Source organism: Anolis carolinensis, chromosome 5, assembly GCF_035594765.1.
Source record: "Anolis carolinensis isolate JA03-04 chromosome 5, rAnoCar3.1.pri, whole genome shotgun sequence".
Lineage (NCBI taxonomy): Eukaryota > Metazoa > Chordata > Lepidosauria > Squamata > Dactyloidae > Anolis > Anolis carolinensis.
The window spans coordinates 48686505-48712016 of NC_085845.1; the positions used below are offsets into that span (position 1 = coordinate 48686505).

Sequence of the window (25512 nt, forward strand, 5' to 3'; positions counted from 1 at the left end):
ATGGCTGATTTCTCTGATTGAGTCAGTCTGCAGTGCCCTTCGCAGCAACCCAGTGATTCCGGCCATGAAAGCCTTCGACAGACAACACGTTGAACATCTCAACGGGGAGAAACCCTTCCAAGCAAGACACACGGAGATTGGTATCAATGCTATTCGGGATTCCTAACTTTAAGCAAGACCCTTCTTTATCCAGGGGAGTAAAAAGAAAGCGCTGTGTTCCCTTTCCAAGAGGGAAGCTACTTTGAGGAACGGATGGGTGAGTAGTTTATATACAGTTACCAAACCTTCTTAAACTGCAACATTCACACTTCCCTCCAACAGACAGGAGTTCTTTCTCCCACCCTGGACCTTCCACGGATATATAAACCCCACTTGCCCAGTTTCCAACAGACCTCACAACCTCTGAGGATGCCTGCTATAAATGCCGGCGAAACAGCCAGGAAAAAAAATGCTTCTGGAATATGGCCATACAGCCTAGAAAACTCACAGCAACCCAGTATAGATACCAGATTGTGCATACATCCGTCCAAGGCTTTCCATATTATTTATTGGGGAAACAGGGGCTTTCTATGGCTGGATCTACAATATATGATTCTACAGTACCCTGACCATGTAATGCAGTCTGTATGTGGCAGTATAGATCCAGCCTCTGAGGATGCCTGCCATAGATGCGGGCGAAACGACAGGAAAAAATGCTTCTGGAACATGGCCATACAAGCAACGCAGTGATTCCGGCCATGGAAGCCTTCGACAACACTTCTTAAATTTGTCTACATATATACAGCTCCTTCATGGCTACTCCCTAGTCCTTACAATGGCAGAAAAGGGACCTTTCTAGTCCCCAGCCCTTGATCTTGAACCTCCCTGCAAAGATAAAGACTGAGACCCTATGGATTGTGAGATCCAGCCCCATTCCTCTTAGGGACAGCATCTCTTTCCCGATGACTTGGGAACGAGGGAGAGAGAGGGAAAGGTTTTCTTTTGTGTGTGGTGTGCGCGTTTTGTGTGTGGTGTGCGCCACAGAAGCCCTGCAAGTGAGTGCCTCCTTGAGCATCCCTCCCTCTCCCCTCTGCCTCCCTCCCTGGCCCTCCCTTTCCGAGGCTCGAAGGGGCTCCGGCGCCCAGGGAAACGTGGAGGCAGCCCGGGAAGCGTGGCCATTGGCTGCCGCTCTGACAGCTCGGCCCGCGATTGTAGGAGGCCGGAGCTCCGCCCCGCTTCCCCGGGGCCTTGGGACCATTCATAAAGTAAACCAGGCTCAAAGAGAGAAAGAGAGAGAGAGAGAGACCTCCGGACAGAGGAGGAGGCCGGGAAGCAAAGCCGCGAGAAAAGCGGGAGGGGGGAGGAAAGGAAAGAAGAAAGCGGAAGGGAGGAAGAGACCGACGAGGGGAGGGCTGGCTGACTCCGAGGAAGCGGAAAACTGCAGGAAAGGAGGCGCACTCCTTCCTCCTCTGCAACCCTCCAAAGCCAGCACACTTTCAGGACGAGGTTTTGCTGTGTTTACCTCGAAACAAGTTTAGAAACAAAGGGAAGGATGGATCAATGAGGAAGAGGAGCGAGGGAAGGCGGTAACAGCGCCAGAGATCGGAGTTGTCCAAAGCCAGGCCTCCAAGAAAGAAAAGCAAGAAAGATTTCATCCAAAGGGAACCGCCTCGTCTGTTTTCCTCCTGAGTGAGAAGAGGAGAAGGCTCTGAAGATCTTCCCTCGCTGGTTTCATGAAGTTCTGAAGAAGGGGAGGAAAGGGAGGCGACAACAGAGCCAGAGACTGGAGTTGTCCAAAGCCAGGCCTCCAAGAAGGAAGGCAAGAGAGCGAGAAGGGGAGCAGCATCGTCTGATTCTCTCCATATCAGATTCTGAGCGAGAAGGGAAAAGACTCTGAAGATCTTCCCTTGCAGGTTTCTTTGCTGTGGGACACAAAGTTCTTCCAGTGCTAAGATTTCCTCATGACTGAAGGTGAGCCCGTGTGAGAGCCCAAGGAAGCAGAAGGGTTCCCCAACTCTGGGAGAAGGAGGTGCCAGTGTCTGTTTTTCCTCCACATCTGATCCTGAGCGAGAAAAGGAAAAGGGAGCAAGCTCTGAAGATCTTCCCTCGCAGGTTTTCTTGAGAGCGGCTCTGACCCTCGCAAGTTTCTTGGAGAGTCTGAAGATCTTTCCTCGCCGGTTTCTTTGCTGCAGGACACAAAGTTCTCCCAGTGCGAAGAAGGCAAGCGAGGTTTGCCCATGAGGGCCTGAAGGTGAGCCCATGTGAGCGCCCCGGGAGGCAGAAGGGCTCCCCAAGCTCAGGAGAAGGAGGCCGAGGGCTGCCGGGGGCGGGTCCGGTGGTCCTGCCCCTCCTCGCCTGCTCGGCCTTGGCGTTGGCGTCGGCCTTGGCGTTGGCGTCGGCCTTGGATCCGTCGGCCTACTGCGAGAGCGCGGCCTTCAGCCCGGACGTGTGCCCCAACATGATCGCCGCGCAGGCCAAGCTGGTCTACCAGCTGAACAAGTACTACACGGAGCGGTGCCAGGCGCGCAAGGCGGCCATCGCCAAGACCATCCGCGAGGTCTGCAAGGTGGTCTCCGACGTGCTCAAGGAGGTGGAGGTGCAGGAGCCGCGCTTCATCAGCTCCCTGAGCGAGATCGACGCGCGCTACGAGGGCCTCGAGGTGGTCTCGCCCACCGAGTTCGAGGTGGTGCTCTACCTCAACCAGATGGGCGTCTTCAACTTCGTGGACGACGGCTCCTTGCCCGGCTGCGCGGTGCTGAAGCTCAGCGACGGGAGGAAGCGCAGCATGTCGCTCTGGGTGGAGTTCATCACGGCCTCGGGGTACCTCTCAGCCAGGAAGATCCGCTCGCGCTTCCAGACGCTCGTGGCGCAGGCTGTGGACAAGTGCAGCTACCGCGACGTGGTCAAGATGATCGCGGACACCAGCGAGGTGCGGCTGCGCATCCGGGAGCGCTTCGTGGTGCAGATCACGCCGGCGTTCAAGTGCACGGGGATCTGGCCCCGAAGCGCGGCGCAGTGGCCGCTGCCCCACATCCCGTGGCCGGGCCCCAACCGCGTCGCCGAGGTCAAAGCCGAGGGCTTCAACTTGCTCTCCAAGGAGTGCTACTCGCTCACCGGGAAGCAGAGCTCGGCCGAGAGCGACGCCTGGGTGCTGCAGTTCGGGGAGGCCGAGAACAGGCTCCTCCTGGGCGGGTGCCGCAACAAGTGCCTCTCGGTGCTCAAGACGCTCCGCGACCGGCACTTGGAGCTGCCCGGCCAGCCGCTCCACAACTACCACATGAAGACGCTGCTGCTCTACGAGTGCGAGAAGCACCCGCGGGAGACCGACTGGGACGAGGCCTGCCTGGGCGACCGGCTCAACGGCATCCTGCTCCAGCTCATCTCCTGCCTCCAGTGCCGGCGCTGCCCGCACTACTTCCTGCCCAACCTCGACCTCTTCCAAGGGAAGCCCCACTCCGCCCTCGAGAGCGCCGCCAAGCAGACCTGGAGGCTGGCCAGGGAGATCCTCACCAACCCCAAGAGCCTCGACAAGCTATAGGCCCGAAGGCGGAGAGGGGGGACTGCAGCCATGGGCCAGCCTGGGCCCTGCAGGGGTTTTGGACTTCAACTCCCACCCTTCCTGACAGCCTCAGGCCCCTTCCTTTCCCCCCTCAGCCGCTTAAGCGGCTGAGGGGGAAAAGGAAAGGGCCTGAGGCTGTCAGGAAGGATGGGAGTTGAAGTCCAAAACCCCTACAGGATTCAAATTTGCCCCTGCCTGTTGTTACACCCAAAAGAGGAAGAAGAGGAAGTCGGAGTGGTTCCCACCCCCCTTTTGCAGAGGACTATAAAGACTGCAGAGAACTATAAACTCTTAGTGCGTTGCTGTGAGTTTTCTGGGCTCTATGGCCATGTCCAGAAGCATCCTCTCCTTACGTTTCAAAGGCATCCTCAGAGATTGTGAGGTCTGTTGAAAACTAGGGAAGTGGGGTTTATATATCTGTGGGGGGAAAAGAACTCTTGTCTGTTTGAGGCAGGCATTAATCTTGCGATTAGCACTGAATAGCCTTGCAGATTCAAGGCCAGGCTGCTTACTGCCACCAAACTAGGCAAGTGGGGATTATAGATCTCTGGGGGAAAGAACTCTTGTCTCTTTGAGGCAGGCGTTAATGTTGCGATTAGCACCGAATAGCCTTGCAGATTCAAGGCCTGGCTGCTTACTCCCACCAAAGTAGGCAAGTGGGGATTATAGATCTCTGGGGGAAAGAACTCTTGTCTCTTTGAGGCAGGCGTGAATGTAGCCATTAGCATTGAATAGCCTTGCAGATTCAAGACCTGGCTGCTTACTGCCACCAAACGCAGCATTATCCAAACAGGAATCAAGGAATATGAAAGGCACTGCAGACCGACTCAACCAGAGAAGCCTGCCATAGCAGAGCACTTGATGAACCAATCTGAATACAGCATTTTATTTGAGAATGCAGAAATGCTGGGCCGGTTTAACAACCATCATGTCACAGAGAAGCCATTAAAATCCACCAGCATGTGGACAATTTCAACAGAAAGGAGGAAACCATGAAAATGAACAAAATCTCACTACTAGTTTTTTTTTAAAAAAACCCTCTAAAATCAGGACAATACATAAAGAACAACACTCAGAAAACAGAGGAATTCCAGACATGACTCAATCAGGGCCCCGCTAACACCACCAAACAAAGGATTCCCCCAGGCAGGAAGCAACCAGACCTTGAAATGGAAAGGCTATTCAATACTAATCAAGGTGGCCAATTGCCAGCATTCACACTTTGCTCCAACATGCAAGACTTCTTTCTACCAGCCTGAACACTACACAGATATATAAACTTCACTTGCCTAGTTTTCAACAGACCTCACAACCTCTGAAGATGCCTGCCATAGATGCAGGCAAAACGTCAGGAAAAAGCTTTTTCTAGAGCCCGGAAAACTCATAGCAACCCAGAACTATAAACTCTTATTTAAAAACCCAAATACTGGGATGGATTTGGGGGCGGCGGAAAGAAAGACCCTCGACGCCACTCAAGGCAAGAAGGCTCCAAGCCTTGCAAGCCGCGACTCTCTCATCCTCTCCTTTTTCTTCAAAATCAAACAGCGACGGGACTTTGTGGTAGCCCAGCGAAATCGAGGTACATTTCGTTGTTTCCTTCCCTTCCTTCCCTAACGCCTTTCCTCCCGAATTATTCAATGTATATTGTCACCCGTTCCCTGCCTTCTCTCTCGTTTTGCCTGAATGTTGTCACCAAGTGAAAAACAAAAAGAATTATTTAACTATATGTAGACTTCTTCAAACCTCTACCCCCCCCCCCAAAAAAAAATAATGGAAAGAAAGATAAAACATTTTTAAAAGCCACAGCTAGAGAAAGTTTGCCGATTGTGAAATGTATTTCAGTGCCAAGGACAGAGACTGTGCCCTGCTTCGTCTTCCCAACCTTTCCCCTTACATCGACTTGTTGAAAACAGTAATAATAATTATAATTATTATAAATAAAAAACATGGTTTTAACTTTATATTGCCTCGTGTGGATTATTTCCCCTAAAATAGTTTAAAAGAGAACAACATGCCACTGTTTTTAAGGGGATTACATTCTGAATTGTTACATTTGTGAACAGGAAGTAAACAAACTGGAAAATTAGGAGCATTGGTGATTTTAAAGCAATACCAAAGCCTTAAATATTCAGAAGGAGACATTAAGGGAGAGTTTGGACCAAATTACTTATTGGTATCACTTCACTTTTAACTGAAGCCCCTTCTACACAGCTGAATAAAATCCCACATTTGCTGCTTTGAACTGGAATATATGCCAGTGTGGACTCAGATAACAAAGGGCCCTTCCACACAGCCATAGAACTCAGAATATCAATCCCACAATATCTGCTCTGAACTGGGTTTTCTGAATACACACTGCCATATATTCCAGTTCAAGGTGGGATTTTTTTCCAGCTGTGTGGAAGAGCCCCCAGTTCAAAGCAGATAGTGTGGGATTTTCTGCCTTGATATTCTGGGTTATATGGCTGTGTGGAAGGGCCCTGAGAAGTAATATTTTTCTCCTGTGCCCTCCATTCATGTAGATTTCTCATTTATCACAGCTTGAGTAAAATACCCAAGTCCTATTTGACTTTGAATTTCAAAGCTGTATGGATTGACTCTGAATAATTAATGCATCTACAACTAGCCAATTTTTCTTCTGAAAACATTAGGTTTATCTGTTTTTTAAACAGAGCCTGCCAGAGGCAAAGAGGAAGGCAAACAAGTAAAACAGATCGAAAAGGGACATTTTTCTTCCTTGTGTGCTGAGAGTCACTGAGCTGCACATTCAAATGATCTATGTTTAGAAATCCTAATTTCTCCCCTTGTAAAAACTTAATGTTTTTTCAAAACCAGTTCATCCCATTAAGAAAAATTAAGCATCATTTACTCTGGGATACTTTTAATGAGTTTAATGCCCAGTCCAAGCCTATGCATGTTTGTGCTCACCAATACAAGTACTATTAACTTTACTGGGGCTTAATTCCAAGAGTGTCCAGAGAGCATGACAGCTTAATAATAATAATAACAACAACAACTTTATTTTTGTACCCTGCCTCCATCTCCCCGAAGGGACTTAGACGGCTTACATATGGCACAAAGTGCCTAAAACAGAGCAAAAAATAAACACACACAGTACAATACAAAAATAAAACCAATAGCATATAAAACAACAATTTAAACTCAGAACAGCACCCTATAACCTATGATGACAACTGTCCTAAAACATGGCCAACTGTAAACAAGAACAAGGAAATGGGATAGTGCAAATTGTAGCTAAGCAACAAGGGTGTGGGATGAAAGTGCAGTGCTGTATTCTAAAAAAATATAATTTTACTTTGGCTAATCCCTCAATAAAGAAAATGTTGTTTTCAAACTTTTCATATTTTACACATTTGCATTTAAAAACAAATTAAACTATTGTTAACTGGAAAAAATAAAATCGCTAATAAATTGTGATTCTATCAAATAGCACAAGCATATTGAAAATATTCTTGATATACGTGCATCCATTTGCACAATACTCCCTGCTTGGTTTTTCTAAAGCAATATTGAGAGGAGTTTTAATTCTAGAAATATCAAATTTGAAAACTGCCCAAAATGAACAGAAGTTCTCCTTTCCTTCCCCTCTTTGAAAAGCAAGTCTAAGTTTATAAGACTACCTCTTCCCTGCTAAAAACCATCTTGCAGTAGGAATATAAACTGTGATGTTATCAGCCAGAATGCTATGCCTCTTACAGGTTTTACTTCAAAATCTTGTCACAATGTTTTCTTTCCCAGGAGTTTAGAAAAACACACAGACTCTGGATTTATCAAGCTGAGTGCCTTGTTAATTAAACCAGAATCTGAGCAAAGGCAGGATTGGTACTGAAAGGAGAGATGTTTCTCCCTAAGCTCTACCTACCCATATCCTATGGGAAGGAGGGGAGGAAAGGGGGGAGAAAGACATGGGAAAATGCCAGTGTTCCTAAGAGAATGATGTGGCATTGCTACATGACTTCATAACCAAAACAGCAACAGTTTCAGAAGTTTTCACAAAGAAAAATTGATAGTCTGAAGATTAAGATGAATTCCCAAAATATTTCCTGCATTTCAGATTAAGTCAAAAACACTTGGCTAATTTTCTAGACATCTTCTTTCTACTTATTGTTAGAAATATGGTCAGTTTAAGAAGCTTGTTCCAATTAGAAAGCAAAGAAAGAAGAACGTTTTTTGGGATGAAGAATTATATAGGACAATCTCATCCTACTTTGTTCCTTGAATATGAATAAACAGTCAAGTTAATACCACTGAGATGTATAATTTTGCTGGGTAGTAAAGTTAATACCACTGAAATGTATAATTTTGCCAGGAGCCAATCCTATCACCATTTTACGGATACTTTTAATTACAATTAGTACCAAAGTAAAATTTAATATGAAAATTATGCAGAGAATATCACATTTAAAAACTTTCATATTAATTGCTCAAATTATTTTAGAGCTTTAATTATTGTTATATCAAAGTGACAAGTTTCTTTTAAAATTTTAGTGAGCATCCCTGTTTCTTTGAAATATAATCTATTCACCTTTTAAAATTAATTCAAGATGAAAATGGCAAAGCAATATAAATTATTTACCTGTCTCTAGAAATATAATACACTCATTACATGAGATTCTTTACTTTTATTGCACTTCAACTCCACAAAACACTGTATTTTAGCAATTCATATACTAAAATTCAAAAGCAGACCAAAAATGGAGATTCATTCATCACTTTTTAGTATTATGGTGAATGCCCAAGTGCAAGGTTTATAGTCGTCATTTTACCCTTTGTGTGTGTGAGTGAAATTTACTGTCCTTGCATTCCAAGATCACTGTCATTTAAACAAGTATATTTAGCTGGGGAACACAAATACAGTGCAAATGAATCTCTTAATATATATCTCATCAAATAGAAATTATGTTTTCTGAATGATCATATGTCGAGCCTGATTCAATCTGCTGCAGTATTACACAAAGGAAATGTGAGAAATCAATGAAATATACCAGTGCTCTATAGTACCACTGCAAAGGGGAGACAAAGTAAAATCCTACTATATACATAGTTTCCAAAAGATAGCACCAGTAAACTTACTATTACGCATACATTCTCCTGCTGTAAGGCAACTTTATTTAAGGTGCTTCCCTGGAGATTTCTACCCTACCATTTATTCATGGAATGATGATGAATTATTATTTTTTATACCTACAGTGAAGTCATTTGCATAAAAGCTCCACAAATTACTAACCCACAAATACAGAAATTGATCCAGCAGAATTACAAGGGACTGGATGAAAAATTAAGGACTTCTTACAATTTGTCATGAGTCTTAATGCTTTGGGAGGGAAGGAGGTCAAAGATCTCTTACCTTGGGGTCAATTTTCTTAAAACTGGACTCTTCTTCATCTACCTCAAAATACAATTCGGAGGCAGTGATGGAAATCGTGCCCTTCACCACTACACAGGGGGCCACGAGCTGAGCCGGTGTAGACAGACTAACAGGACCTACCAAAGGAAACACACAAATACCTTGTTACCAGTGCTTTGAGCAGCAAACACAAAAACTTGCACTTATATATATTTATTAGTTTAATCCATTCCATGTCTTATAAAAACAGCTGGATATATAAATGATGCTTTTATTTACCACCACCATCCCAAGTACATATGCAATGCTATTTGTTACACTTCAGTGTTGCCAAATGTTTGAACAACTGAAAGCAATGCAGATGTGTCCAACTAGTGGGCTGCTAATTTATCTAGCTTTCTTCATCTGAGAGTTGGAAATGCTTCAGGGCTGGACAACTTAGGCTCCAAACAATAAAGTAAATTGAGGGGGGGGGGAATACTTGGAGGAGGAATATGTTTCAAATGTGTATGTTGAGATCCAATTTGATCCAGACTTCTTGATGACTATTTAGAAAGATCTCCAAGATTTTTATGCACAGGTTTTTTTTATGCATGGCGCAGATGTATTGTTTGAAAGCTAATTATTACCCACTGCTAAAAATCGAGAAGTATGGGGTTTGAATTCAACTTGCCTGTTAAGTATTTTTTTTCCAAGGGATCCACAGAGCGCTAGTGCAGCTCAGGGACTGTGGGAGTCAACAGCTGGAGCATGAGTTTCCAAATGAATGAATTTTTATTGGAATAATCGCATCTCCACAGGGCTTATCACAGAGACAGATCAGTGTACTACTCAAAACAATAGGCTGGGCACAGATCTAGCAGCAATATGCAGATCATTATATAAAGCATCATCAAGTGAAGGAAAGTGGGTTATATCTGTCATTCAACTGATTTTTTTAAAAAAGCAACCACTCCATAGGGAGACCAACAAAGGGTGTATTTATTAGCTGTAGGCCTTTGTTTAAAAATATTGTAAAACTGCACACATGACACCTAGCCATTTCGCATTAATAAAGTATGTATAAATGAGGTGCACACACATAGGTAATCAATGGGTGAATAACTGCCAAAAAAATTCTGATGAATTGTCATTTCTGTCAATTGCGAGGAGGTGTGATGGTCTTTAATCTTGCATCAATCTTAATGTGTGCCAGTAGGACAATAGAAGAGATGCTCTGCAGAGATCAGAGCAGCTTTGCCCTCTATTCCCAGCGTACAAGCACATTGTGTTTGCAGATGGGCATCCGATCGCTGCAGGACTGCCATGATTTCCCAAAGCTCATTCCCACAAATGGATGAAATAAGCAGCTATGTGTTCTTTTGCTGTCTCCCTTTGCCCTCTGTACATTAGCATGTAATCCAGGGAAGAAATAACATTTTTTCAATCACTTTCAGACATTCAATTACAGAGCAAGCAGACAGCTGCAGGAACCAGGGCAGCTCAGGTCCCGTTGAAAACCCCTGACAATTTCAACTTCATTTCTAACCCACCGTACTTTATTAGCAGGGATTACTTCTTAATCCTATTGCCATTGTCAAGATTATATAATTAAACTCCCCTTTCACCTCTATTACAGTACGAATGTATTAACAGAAGCAACAAATGTAGAAGGAGGGGGTGGGGGAGGGAATTGAGGAAAGGCCAAGGATGGAGGCTCTTCAAGGCTCTGCTTCAATAAGAGCCTCCCTAAATAATGCTGCTGTTTCACTGGCTGGTGATTTGACATTATAATATATTTTCATGTTTGGTGTTTATTATGATGTGCCAGGCAGATGGTGCAAGGCATAATGAACTTCAAGAAAATAAGACTTTAGGTTTCGGTGTATAAATCAGAGGCCCTTCCTCCCATCCACTTCCTTCCAGCAAAATTGAATTTTAACAAGAAGTATTCCTGAAGCATTATTTCCTGACATTTCACCTGCATCTATTGCAGGCATCCTCGGAGGTTGTGAGGTCTGTTGGAAACTAGGCAATTGGGGTTTATATATCTGTGGAATGTTCAGGTTGGGAGAAAGGACTCTTGCCTGCATGTTATTTGAGAAGACAGAAATTCTGGACCACTCTAACAACCACCATGCCAGACTACACACGGGAAGCCACTGAAATCCACAAGCATGTGGACAATTTTAACAGAAAGGAGGAAACCATGAAAATGAAAAAAATCTGGCTACCAATTAAAAAAAACATCTAAAATTGGGATAGAAAATAAAGAAAAACATTCAGAAAAATTTCAGACATGACTTAATCAGGGCCAGCTAACACCTCCCAACAAAGGATTCCTCCAGGCAGGAAGCAGCCAGGTTTTGAAGCTGCAAAGCCATTAAATACCAATCAAGGTAATTAATTACAACATTCACCCTTGCCTCCAACAGACAAGAGATCTTTCTCCCACCCTGGACCTTCCACAGATATATAAACCTCCTTTATCTAGTTTCCAATATACCTCACAACCTCTGAGGATGCCTGCCATAGATGTGGGCAAAACGTCAGGAGAGAATGCTTCTGGAACATGGCCATACAGCCCGGAAAACTCACAGCAACCCAGTATTGATACCAGATTATGCATACATCCTTCAGGGCTTTCCATATTATTTATTGGGGAAACAAGGGCTTTCTATTGTTGGGTCTACAGTGCCATATAACAGTTTGAATGCTTGCCACAGATGCAGGCGAAAGGTCAGGACAGAATGCTTCTGGAAGACGTATCCTTGTTTTCGGAATCATTCTGGAATATATTCATTGCTAGAATTTTATATTTAAAATGGGGTAGAAATGCATAAAATAGAGAAGATCTACAATTCTAGCCCTTAAGACATATAGTTGGGGTTCTACTAGGTGTGGAAGAGCAGCCATTATTACTATAAGTGGTACAAACCTACTATTGTAGAAAACAGATTACTTCTGGCCAACATAAACAAAAAATTCTAAAAAAGGAAAATAATGCAAGATGGCAAGATTGTTGTGTTTTGCTTTTTAATAAATTCACAAGATATTTCTGTGCTTCCCTGAACCTGCTTTTCCACACCTAGAGCAGTGGACATGTGGGCTTCTGGTGTATAGAGGTAAAGGTATAGAGGCAAAGTTGGGCCCTCCAGGTGTTTTGGACTTCAACTCCCAGCATTCCTGACAGCCTCAGGCCCTTTCGGAAAAGGAAGGGGCCTGAGGCTGTCAGGAATGGTGGGAGTTGAAGTCCAAAACATCTGGAGGGCCCAACTTTGCCCATGCCTGCTATATAGAACCAAAGGGAGTCATACAATGGAGCAAGTTAATCACAATGTTATTGAGAGCCCTTCTGTTTTGAAAGGGAAAGAAGAGTACATCCCCACTGTCTTTCTCCTATGGCACACAAAGGGGACTGGGAGGGGATATAAACCAATCAGGAGACCCCAATCAGGTAACAGACAGCGTCATTTACCCGTTAGGTTTTCCAGTTCCTTCTCCTCGATGGATGACAAGGTATCATCGTCGCCTTCCAAAAGAATCTCACTCTCCGAGTTCTGATTTCCTAAAGCCTGGCTCCTGATAGACTGCTTTCCTTTCACAAGTACATCTTCATCTGGAGCTGAAATGAGAGAGAAACGCGGCTGTCAATCAACTCGGGGAGGCAACAGGAGGGAGAAATAGCCTTCCCGGTTCAGACACAGCTGGGAAGGAAGGGCTCCGCTATCAAGTCGGCTTTAACCCTCTTAGGACTCCTTTGTAATGCGATTTTACATTCAGCCAAGGGCTTGTGTTGATTCCTACACCAAACCAACGACAAAACGGGGTCTTTTCTGCTTCCCCAACATTACCCGTGAGAGCATTTACACCTTCAGCAAAGGATTTGGGGGTTCGACGGGAAGATCCAGGGGTGCGTCTATACTGTAGAATTGCTGCAGTTTGGCACCACTTCAACTGCCATAGCTCAGTGCCGTGGAATCACTGGACTTTGAGGTTTTGAAAAGAGTACTGGTGCCTCACCAAGCTACAAAAGCCTAGGATTTCATAACCTCCAGCCCTGGCAGTTAAAGCGGTGTCAAACTGCATTAATTCTACAGTGTAGATGTCACCGGGGGAGGGGGATGAGCCGAAGGATCATTTAACACGCATTGTCGTCGACCCACTGAAAGGCACAACACGTACATTATATTAAAAGGGGGTTCGGGGTTTCACCAGACTGCAAAAGAGAGAAATCGGGTCTTTTTAAAGGCGAGATCTACAATAGTCATGCAGCTCAAACGGCGACTGCATGGGTCTCCACGCTGAGAATATGATGGCAGCGCGGATCCTGCCTCGGAGTCCACAGAGAAGCCTTCTTATGCCCAGGGCGACTTTGACTTGGGAGGAGAATTTGCAGCGTGGAAGCTCTTTGTACTACCAATCACATCCAAGAGGCAGGATTCTGGGAGTTGTAGCCTATAGACAATGATTATTCAAGTCACCGGGGTTGGATTTTATTTTTATTAATTTTTTTTGGTGTAAAGCTGCACTCGTGAAACCGGCCCTGGTTTACACTTGGGTGGGAGACCGCCAATGAATCCCATTGTGTTAACAGAGAAAGGAACTAGCAAAACCCCTTCCTTGCCTAAGGGAAACCCGATGAAACTGATGTTGCCGCCATAAACCGACTGGCAAACTAACCCCGCACTCGAATAGAAAATGCATCCAAGACCAGAAGCTGAAACATCCCCAAGTCTGGGTTGCTGTGAATTTTCCGGGCTGTATGGCCACGTTTCAGAAGCATTCTCTCCTGACGTTTCGCCCACATCTGTGGCAGGCAACCTCAGAGGTTGTGAAGTATATTGGAAACCAAGTAAAGGAGGTTTATGTGGTTTATTCGTTCAGTCACTTCCGACTCTTCATGACCTCATGGACCAGCCCACGCAAGAGCTCCCTGTCGGTCATCGCCACCCCCAGCTCCTTCAGGGACAATAAAGGGAGGTTTATATAACTGTGGAAGGTCCAGGGTGAGAGAAAGAACTCTTGTCTGCCCGAGGCAAGTGTGACTGTTGCAATTAATCACCTTGATTAGCACTGAAAATCCTTGCAGCTTCAAGGCCTGGCTGATTCCTGCTCGTGGGAATCCTTTGTTGGGAGGTGTTAGCTGGCCCTGATTAATTCATGTCTGGAATTCTCGTTTTCAGAGCGTAGTTCGTTATTTACTGTCTTGATGTTAGAGTTTTTTAAAATACTGGTAGCCAGATTTTGTTCATTCTCATGGTTTCCTCCTTTCTGTTGAAATTGTCCACATGCTCTGCTCGTGGATTTCAATGGCTTCTTTGAGTCGTCTGACACATAATCAGCCAGGTCTTGAAGCTGCAAGGCTTTTCAATGCTAATCAAGGTGATTAATTGCAACATTCACCCTTGCCTCCAACAGACAAGAGTTTTTTCTCCCACCCTGGACCTTCCACAGATATATAAACCTCCCTTGCTTAGTTTCCAACAGACCTCTCAACGTCTGAGGATGCCTGCCACAGACGTGGGCGAAAGGTCAGGAGAGAATGCTTCTGGAACATGATACAGCCCGGAAAATTCACTGCAACCCAGTGATTCCGGCCATGAAAGCCTTCGATGCACATCCCCATGTCTCATTTCCTTAAGAAGAGTGCAGCGGGGGATTTTTTCATCGTGTCCGTGTGAAAGCAAAACAGCTTTGCCCATTTCTCCTCACACCAGCATTGGTCAGAAATCCAAGCGGAATTGGGCTTGGAATCCATGGGAGGAGAAACGTGGGGTTTACTTGCGAATAGACAGGCTTTCATTTTCATTTCAACACCGAAGACATCCACACTAACGGAGGACACCGAAGGAGTTGATTTTAGGTGTAGAATGAACGCAGCTTGACACCACTTTCACTGCCAGGGCTCAACGCACACAGCCACAAAGCTTAAAGGCCAAGGGGAAAGCTGAACCCGGGTTCCTCTAGTTAAAAGGGTGTATTTACACTGTAGAATTAATGCAATTCGTCACCACTTTACCTGCCTTGGCTCAATCTTATGGGATCAAAAAAGAAAATGGGTTCCCTGGAACTACAAAGACAAAGCTGTAGTCAATCTTATGGGATCCCAGGAGCTCAATGCCTTGCCAACCTAAAAATCCTAGGATTCCATAGCACTGACACTTAATTTGCACTGACATGCAAATGGAAGTAGATAAATAGGTACTGCTTCCGCAAGAAAAGGCACAGAGTCTTGTGGACAAAAAGTGACAAAGCAGGCTTCTTGACTTGAAAACAGAGAACGCACCTCCCCAAAGCCAGAGATGAGCACCACCTCCAGAAGCCAGAAATGAAAGGAGAAGCCTTTGCTTTTGTTTGTGTTTGTGTGTCTCATTGTATGTGGCTGTAAAGGCATTGAATGTTTGCCTATGTCTGCTGTAAATGCTGTAATCTGCCCTGACTCCCCTAGGGGAGAAGGGCGGAATATAATTAAAGCTTATTATTATTATTATTATTATTATTATTATTATTATTATTATTAATAATAATAATAAAGTGGGATCAAACTGCATTAATTCTACAATGCAGAGGAACCCTTTGTCTGGATCCTAAAGGGCTCAAATGAAAATCAGACTTGTTTAGAGGGGGTTGCACCTTTGCTTTCCTCTGAGGCTAAGAGAGTATGGCTTGCCCAAGGTCACCCAGTGGGTTTCCATGGCTGAGCGGAGAATGTAGGTAGGGCTGCATCTACTCTGTAGACTGAATGCAGTTTGACACCACTTTAACTAACCTGGATCAATGCTGTGGAATCCTGAGGTGCGTAGTTTAGTGAGGAACTGGCCTTCTTTGACAGAGAAGGCTAAAGACCTTGCCCACCATTTCACAGCATGGAGCTACAGCAGTGAAGATGGTGTCACAGAAAAAGTGATGTCAAACTGTATTAGTAAAAGTAAACATTAAGTCCAGTCTTGTCTGACTCTGGGAGTTGGTGCAGTCAGAGTGGTACCTATTGATCTACTCACATTTGCATGTTTTCGAACTGCTAGGTTGGCAGAAGCTGGGGCTGACAGCAGGAGATCACCCCACTCCCTGGATTTGAACCACCGACCTTTTGGTCAGTAAGTTTGGTAGCTCAGTGGTTTAATCTGCTGCATCACTGGGGGCTCCTATTTATTTATTTACTGTATTTATATACTGCTTTTCTCACCCCAGGGGGGACTCAAAGTGGTTTATAACATAATAATGGCAAAATTCAATGTCTAACATACATACAAAACCAAATCATAAATCGAAACAAGAAACATGTAACTACTGTATGCATTAAAATCAATAAGACCATTAAGCATAAGATATAAACAACATTTAGACATGAGGACATGGAATTAAAAACACCTAATATAAACACTAAAATCACATAATCCAAAATCGGAGACCGGGGCATTCAAATTGTCAATTGCACATATTCCAAATTTACTTCGTTCACTGGATTACTTTACTGGCCAAAAGCTTGGTCACACAACCATGTCTTTGTTTTCTTTTTGAAGACCAGGAGGAAGGGCGCTGATTTAATCTTACTGAAGAGATAGCGCCAGAGCCAAGGAGCCACCACTAAGAAGGCCCTGTCTTTCGTTCCCACTAACCGCACTTGCAAAGTAGGTGGGACTGAGAGCAGGGCCTCCCCAGAAGATCTTAACCTCTGTGATGGTTCATAGAGGGACAATGCTACAATGTAGATGCAGCCTACAAAAACTGGATTTTTTTTCTTCCTCCAATAGCTCTAATCATAATCCTCTTGAACATGAATTAATATAAATGTGATATATATATATATATATATCTCAATCACATCACAATTTTCTCTCTCTAGGGAGACATACACACACATATATAACAGACAGAAAGACACACACGCACACGCACACGCACACACACACACACACACACACATATATATATATAGAGAGAAATATATTCAGAAAAAAGAGGGAGTGAGAGCCATATATATGTAGCAAGATGCACACACACACACACCTGGCTACTGCACACTTGAATGCTTTTCAGTAGATAGTACACAGTTATTTTCTTTTCTAGAGGCACTGCCAATATTCCTTCTCCAGCACAGGAAGTCACTTTAGCCTCAAACAGAAGCTGGCAGGATGTGAACTGAAAGGTTATCAGCACGAACAGATCTGTGCATTTTTTAAAAGCTATAGGGATTTCAGATTGCAGCCTTGGCAAGCAACCTTACAATGTAGGGACACTTAATGCAGAGCAAACCCCAGTGAACCTGGTGTTTACTTCCAAATAGCAACGCTTGAGCAGCCCTCAGTGAGGAGTATGCACAACTAAATGTGCTAGGATGGTGCAGTGATTTGAGTGTTGGACTATGGCTCTGCAGACCAGGGTTCAAATACCTGTTCAGATAATGGAAGCCAACTGGGTGACCTTGGGCAAGTCACACTCTCTTGGCATCGGTGAACGGCAAAGAACAAGTCTGAAATGACCTGAAGGCACACAACGACACTGCTCAATTGAATCTGAAAGGGGGTGATTACACTAGAATTAATCTAGTCTGACACCATTTCAACTGCCATGTCTCAATGTCATGGAATAACTGGAGTTATAGTTTTACAATTCTTTGCCTTAAAATACTACTGGTGCCGTACCAAACTACAAATCTCAGGATTCCATGGCATTGAGCAATGGAAATGCCATGGCATTTCAAGTGGTGTCAAACTGCATTAATCTATGTGTAGATTAATGTGTAAATGTGAATAAAACTGAGGTGCATTCATAGCAAACCAACACTCCTTTTACACAATTAAGTGGAATTCCAATTTTTGGAGCCAAAATAAGTACCTTTGTAACCAAATACATGCACATTTAAGACATAACATTCTACTCAAGGATTCCTGTGTGACCTTAGTGTCACTTTGTTGTGACAGTGCCTTCAAGCAACTGCATCTCAAGAGGGTTTTCCCAGTAAGATTTATCCAGGGCAAGTTTGCCATTGCTTTGCTCCAAAAGGCCTATCAAAATAACTCTGGTTTCCAACATATGTGCCCATTCCATGTCTAATGGAGAATATGCACTGCTTTTTCAAGGCATTTTAAACTTTGCTCTCTCTTTTTTATGTCGAAGTGTACTCTCTTTGAATTTTAAGCTGACAACAGGAAACAGATAGGAGGCAGCAATTCCCTACTTATCTTGCTATTACTTCCCATGTTGCAGCTGCAGAGTACAGGAAACCTATTCAGCTTCCTAGTACTGAGAAGAGTTGAAGACTTACACACAAATTTTGGAAGTATTGCGTGGGGGGGGGGGAGCAATATGCTAGACCAGGTCTCATTTTGCAAACATATGCCAAACACATCCTGGTCCACCAGCTTCAACACATTGCTCATTACTTTTTGATTACTGCCATACATGGCTTGAGGTTCCCGGGGCTTATTTTTAAAAACCTTTAATCTGCAAACATTTACAGAGGAAGGCAATCCCTAGTGGCCATACATAAAGCTTAATTGTCTCCGTAAACATGCGAACATAAATTTTCAAATAAAACTAGTATGAACGTTAAAACACTAGACAAAACATCAGTTTGTATTCCACTTCTCCTTATTTTAAAACACTGAAATTCATTTTGCGATAAAACCCAGATTTTTAAAATCTCTAGTTCCCCAAACCATGTTGCTTTAGAAATGTTTGTTTACCAGGAGCACTGCTGGACAAAAAGAGGGAAAAGTTTTCTTTTCTTTTCTCCCCCTTTTTCAAAATGTACCAGTGGCTGTAACTAAACAAAACTCTGGTTCTGGAATTGTTCAATGAGAGTTGAAAAACCTCTTGTCATGGAAAATATGCAGCTGATATTTAGAAAGGTTTTCCTGTAATTAACTCCCTCTTGAGGATTTGAAGTTAGCAGCAGTAAAATTACCTACAGTATTGTAATACACAACATATGCACTACCATCCAATTCTCAATGGCCTAATAGCTTTCTGGAGAAGAGTTTTATTTTTTAATTAGAACAAGACAACTAGCGGGATAAAATAAAATAAAGCAGAAAACAAACATATTTATAAATTCTGACAACCTACACCGGTAGTTAGGTACAGAATTCACCTTTAAAATCAGCACTTGCTTGCAGATGTTGGACAACTCCATTTTATTCTGTACCTTGGTGAACTTTCTGTTTTAGATTAATAGTCTGATGTAAATTTACAAGTCAAAATGTATGGACAAAGCCAGCAGGAATACATCTTGAAAAATCTAGCTGTGCTAATAATTCTTTAAACTTCTCTTTGGCCAATAAATGAAGAAAGGATACCATAACGACAGTTTACAATGATATTACGGTGTAAAATATCACAGAAAACATCTGTGCAGAAATTCACACATTTTCTATGCCTACGGGCTCAAAGGAGCTAACACCACATGCTATACAGCAACAGACTGCATAAGCATATATGAATAATACTGCCTACTTCAAATCCATGGGCACATTCTCATTTACATCTGATTATAAACATCTCATTTGTGAGATCACGTTCTCTTCTACATCTGGCTGAAGTATAACTATCAATTCAACTCAAGAACAAGAAAAGGCCCAATATGGCACACCGCCTTGTTCTATTACTGCATGTATAATTTACACACAGCAATGCAGGGATCCAATGTGACCTAGAAGTTTAACTTTTTTTATGTCAGGAGAAGCTTGAGAAACTGCAAGGTGCTTCTGGTGTGAGAGAATTGGCCGTCTCCAATGACGTTGCTCAGGGAACACCTGGATATTTTTGATGTTTTACCATCCTTGTGGGAGGCTTCTCTCATGTTCCCGCATAGAGCTGGAGCAGACAGAGGGGACTCATCCACACTTTCCCCGGGTTGGATTCGAACTGGCAACCTTCAGGTCAACAACCAAACCTTCAAGTCAGCAGTCCTGTCAGCACAAGGCTTTAACCCATTGTGCCTCCTAGCGGCTTAAGTCCTAGTCTTAAGTCCTAGTCTTACAGCGGTTTAAATGTAAGACTAGGACTTTGGCAGAGCAGAGTTCAAATCCTCACTCAGTTATAGAAAGCCCTTGGGTGATTTTGGGTAAGTCATAACCTCTCATCTTTTGAGAAAAGTAAATAGCAAACCTTCTATGAATGAATCCTTCTGTGGCTTTGTTAACCAAGTTCTATCCATCTGGAATATGGCCTCCCTCTTTCCCTGCTGCCTTATCAAGCATTATTGTGTTTTCTAGTGAGTTGTGTCTTCTCATGAATAGGCCAACAACATTTCCAGGTGAGTTATCTTTCTTCTAGGGAAAGTTCAAGCTTGATTTGCTTTTCTTAAAAAGTAGGCCACAGAACTCTTCTCTGGCACCCCATTTCAAACCAGCTCATTTGAAATGTGGTGCTGTAGAAGAATTCTTTGGATATCACAAACTTGAAATAAAGATCTTAGAGCAAAACAAGCCTAAACTCTTAATATTGGTATTCTTCATGGTCTGCCTTTCACAACTATACACTGAAACAGGAAATATAGGCAGTCCCCAAGTCACAAACATCTGACTTACAAATGACTAATTGTTGAGAACAGGAGTGAGACAACAGGAAGTGAGAGAAATCTACCCCTCTGAAGAGAAATTCACGACTAAAAGAGTTATCCTGGGGAAAGGAGGTCTCCACTGAAGCCTTATCAACAATCCTTGTTTCCACAACAAACCAAATTTTTCAAAATTAAATTCTCACAGGGACAGAAAGTGAGGTGAAATCTTCTGAACTGGGAAACAGAAATGCAAAACAAATATCACAGGGGTGTTAACCCTTCCCTATGCTATCACATATATATTTGGCTGGAGTTACACTTAAAATGTACTTGTTCTGACTTACATACAAATTCAGTTTAAGAACAAACCTACAGAACATATCTTGTTCATAATTTCGAAACTGCCGGTACTATACATAGACAAGCCTAACTTTAATATTCAGGTGACATGAGAGAAGCTTCCCATAAGGATGGTAAAAACATCAAAAACATCCGGGCATCCCCTGGGCAACATCCTTGCAGATGGCCAATTTTCTCACATCAGAAGCAACTTGCAATTTCTCAAGTCGCTCCTGACATGAAAAAAAAGCATCTTGTCTAGTTTCTCCATATATCTCCATAAGTGAACATAAATCCTTAGGATCGAAGTCATTATAAGTTCCATTTGACATACTGGAGCACCAAGGGCCTGGCTGATTCCTTCACAACGGTGGCATCTTATTCTAGAGACTTTAACATAAATCCACACATCCGCAGAGCAGAGATCTTAAAATGCGCATATATACGTAAGGACATCTGATTTCCCTTTTAGAGAGCACAGTATGATGTTAACACAACAGTACTGTTGGTTAGCAACACCTCTGCCCCTTTATTTTAAAGTTTTACTGGCAACATCATGAGATCAATGAGCAAAGAGGGCTGGAGACACTGAATGGATGTGGACTAGGAAAAGAGATTTTTGGGGCATCTACACTGGAATTAATGCAGTTTGATTGCACTTTAACTGCCATGGCTCAATGCTATGGAAGCATGAGAGTTTTAGCTTTACAAACCTCCTCTAGTGGAGTGCTGGTGTCTCTCCAAACTACAACTCCCACGATTATATAGCTCTGAGCCACGGCAGTTAACGTGGTGTCCAGCTGCATTCATTCTACAGTGCAGATGCACACAAAGTTTCGAGATGCAGTAAAAAAGTATGATTTATCCTTCAAAATAGCTGAACACGATTTGGCCTGAAAATTGAATTACAACTTAAAATCTACCTGCAAGGATTCTAAAAAGAGTATTTCCAAAGTCTATGCCTAAGATAATTTGCCACATATTCATCTATCTATATATATAAAAGAGTGATGGCATCACGGCGACCCACAAAACAACAAAACTACAGGCCCCCCAACCTCGAAATTTGACAACACAACCCATCATCCACGCCTCTAGGTTGATACAACAAAAAGAAAAGGAAAAGAAAGTCCTAATTAGAGGGAGAGGAATAATTGCTTTTATCTAATTGCTGCCAGTTAGAAGGCTAAGCTCCTCCAACTTGGTCTCCTAGCAACCCAATAAAAAATAATAAAAAACACTAAAAATAATTAAAAACACTAAAAAAATTAATACAATACTTTGTTTTCTTTTTCTTTTCAGATTCATATGTTATTTGAGTGATTATATTCCTTCTGTTTATGTGATTGTTTTAGTCAATTGTTATGTTTTGTTTTTGTTTTTAATTTTTACAGCATTTTATAGTGTTTTCAGTGTTTTATTGTACAATGTTTTATGCTGATTTTATATTGGAAACCGCCCTGAGTCCCTTTCGGGAGAGAAGGCGGTATACAAATAAACTTTTACTTACTTACTTACAATAAAATACTATAGCAGAAAATAACTAAAAATAATACAAGAAAATAATAAAATATAATAAAAAGATAACTTACAATAAAATTTATTAAAAAAATACAAATAACGTCAAATAAAAATTACACAATTTTTAACCAATACCACCACCACTTTGCCACAGCAATGCGTGGCCGGACACAGCTTGTGGGTATATATTAGGAGAAGTGTAGAGGTGGAATAATTCTATTCAAGCCCTCTCAAGATATGTTTCTTTAGACCATACAAATGTTGGTGAACAGGTTAGCCCAAGAGAAAAGAGCTTGGTGATTTATATAGGTCAGAAGAGACTCTGAATGACAGTTCTTTCACCTGCTAACATAATTGTGGAAATTAATTCTGGCAGTTAAGATATGAAAGTAGTGACAGATGAGCACATGACTGACACCTGGTGTTTAGATAGAAATTGAGATAGGGCTGTGTACCACACTGCTGAACAAAACACACTGCAGAACTATATTGTAGAAGCATACATTTACACAGTTTATCTGAAAATCGTAATTATAAGAATGGGGTTGTTTATTTTTTTTAAAAAACAACAACTTTACATCCTTCATTAATATTGTTTAACAAATAATCGAGCAAAAGAGAAAAGGAGATCAGCCAGATGTGAAATATGCAGAGATACTGTTGGCCTTGATTCTCTTTCCCCGAAGGCCATTAGATTCACTCATGTACAATTATTGCCCTTTATATAAGCTATTTTGCTTATGCTGAATGAAGAACATATGGATTATAAAACATGCAACCCTTTGATTTAGCCTCCAGTATGTGTAATCTTGCTAATGTAATAGATCATTCCCTGTATTTTTTACTATTACAAAACAATCCGAAAGAATTAAAATATTGCACGAGTTCTTCTTTGTTGATACTTTCTAAATCTAATAAAAACGTAACTTTAAAAAAATAAAAATATTAGATACTCTGCCCTTCAAAAAAGCAAATATTTTATGAATGTTGTTTCAGGGAGGATGGGATATTTTTTTATCATGTCAGAAGTGACTTGAGAACATACTGCAAGTCGCTTCTGGTGTGAGAGAATTGGCCATCTGCAGAGACGTTGTCCAGGGGACACCCAGATGTGTTGCTGGGAGGCTTCGCTCATGTCTCTGCAAGCTAGGGCTGAGAAGACAGGAGTTCACCCCGTCTCGCAGATTAGAACCGGTAACCTTCAAGTCAGTAACCCAACCTTCAGGTTAGCAGTTCAGCCGGTACAAAGGTTTAACCCACTGTGCCATCACAGCTGTTATGGGGAGATAGCAATGTTAAAAAGTTAAACTTTAAAAGAATTTGTGGGTTTCTTTTTAAAGATTTATTACATGTATGAGCTGTCCGAATTGAAAACACTGTCTCTTCCAGCAGGCCAACCCAGTAAACTTTGAACCATGAGTTTTGGATTTGCATTCTATTGCTACCATATTTTGATCTTTGTACCATGTCTTTTGGTGTATTTTATAATGAAATGTTTTGATAAAATGTATTTTGTTGTATGTATTTTACGCTGATGTGTTTGACTGTTGTTACCTACCTTAAGCCATTTGGAGAGGAGGGTAACAAATAACATTTATTATTATTATTATTACTACTACTACTACTACTACTACTATCTTTTATTATTTGTATTTTATATGATAGAACTCTCAATGCACTTGACATTGAAGTGATATAACATAGCATATGGAAAAACAACAGGAAGGAAAGAGAGTTAGGAACTGAGTGCAAGCTTATATTTGTGTATAAGTCGATTGCATGTATAAGTTGAGGCAAAAATTGTGGATTTGTGTATGACTCATGGATAAGTTGAGGGTTTTTCTGCAGAGAGGGGAAAGCACCAACATTGTCTCAGGGGGCCAAATATCTTGGGCCACCACCACCATTTCCCCACCCAGGGATTCAAAAAGACCAAAAATGGCACCACAACGGAAAGGATAAATTATGTTCTTACCTTTCATCACTCTACTAAGAGGAGGAGAGTTTAAGATACTCACACTGACCCCTTGCAGAAGTCAGCACAGATTTTTTGAGTTAATTCTTTGACTAAATTTTCTGGACTTATATATGAATGTATAGGGTATGTGGCCAAAACTCTGGGTATCAGCAAGCTTGGGGAAGTGTAATTGTTTCTAGAATACCTCCATAAATACTTATAATGAGTCAAACCCCAAAGGTCAATGAGGACTGAACATGAAGGGAAGGGGAGAACAGATGAAGTCTAAGCAGTTAGGGTGTCAGCTTGGTTCCTAATGCTGTTTGGTGCTAGAAAAGGGCATGGCCAACTGGCACCCTGAACAGAGGCCTTCAATATTGCAACATATTTTGTTGTAGATGACACTAGTAGAATTTAGTTGTGTGGTCTGACTAGTAAGACTTGTAGGCACGAGTCCTGTCTCTTCTACTTTATCCTCTTGCTATTAGACATCAGTGGAGATAGACGTAGTGTAACTGAGCACAAGGTCCTTCATGGAGGATCTGGTTCTCTATTTGTGGTGCAGGACAAAGTGTACTGCCTGGGTCAATCTCATAAAATGAAGGAACAGGTCATAGTGTCTGAGGAATGAGATGAATAATCAGGAAACCAACTCTAGTGAAGTACCAGAGAAAAATAGTTAACAGTGATCATGGGCCAATGATCATGGAAATGTCAAAGGAGCCCTGGAAGTGAGAAGCAGGCAAGATATTGAATTTATGTTGTACACAGTCTATGGAATGGAGAAGGCCAGCAATATGGTATGGAGTTGTTATATATACTGGGACTCAGTTAATTTACCACTTTTTAAGAAAGGAAGTGTCTTGGATAGAACCAGTCTAAGACATTTTTGGTGCCTGATACAAAAAAGCAAATGATGGACCCATATTCACTTAAATCAGGGTATATAGCATATGATGCCAGTTAAATAATTTTGACTCATGAGAAAAACACTTCCCCCTCCTCCAGCATGAAATATATAGTAACAAGCAATTAAACAACTAATAAGTTGTTTTCAACATCATATCCATATGATCTGCTGCCTATTAATTCAATTCCTATTACACTGCCAGATACAGATCTCATATTCTTCATAACAATTACAGACATGCATGAAAGTAATATGCTTTCAAATATGTGGAAATACATTGTGGGGGTTATATTCATAATAATATTTTACCTTACTACCCCTTGTACAAAAATTACCAATTTTGGGAAATGTAAGCAGCAGTCCTAAATATTAAGTGAAGTGTTGCCATTTG

General features: G+C 42.3%; 2 protein-coding genes across 8 annotated transcripts in view; one reads left to right on the top strand and one right to left on the bottom strand.

The window, feature by feature from the left end:
- The window catches only part of lrba (LPS responsive beige-like anchor protein), a 424775-nt gene that overhangs the window by 166083 nt on the left and 233180 nt on the right, over window positions 1-25512 (bottom strand). For all 7 annotated transcript variants that reach the window (XM_008111987.3, XM_008111990.3, XM_008111989.3 and 4 more), the window contains 2 exons: window positions 12364-12510; window positions 8907-9043 (listed from right to left, as the gene is read on the bottom strand). In XM_008111987.3, the coding sequence (XP_008110194.2) occupies window positions 8907-9043; window positions 12364-12510 (284 nt within the window). The remainder of the gene's footprint in view (window positions 1-8906; window positions 9044-12363; window positions 12511-25512) is intronic.
- Window positions 1473-5499, top strand: mab21l2 (mab-21 like 2). Its single transcript, XM_003221686.4, has one exon. It carries the CDS (start codon window positions 2438-2440, stop codon window positions 3515-3517), a length of 1080 nt encoding a protein of 359 aa, XP_003221734.1. The 5' UTR covers window positions 1473-2437; the 3' UTR covers window positions 3518-5499.

Coding starts and splice junctions, on each gene's coding strand:
- mab21l2 (XM_003221686.4), top strand. CDS start 2,438: ATGATCGCCGCGCAGGCCAAGCTGGTCTACCAGCTGAACAAGTACTAC.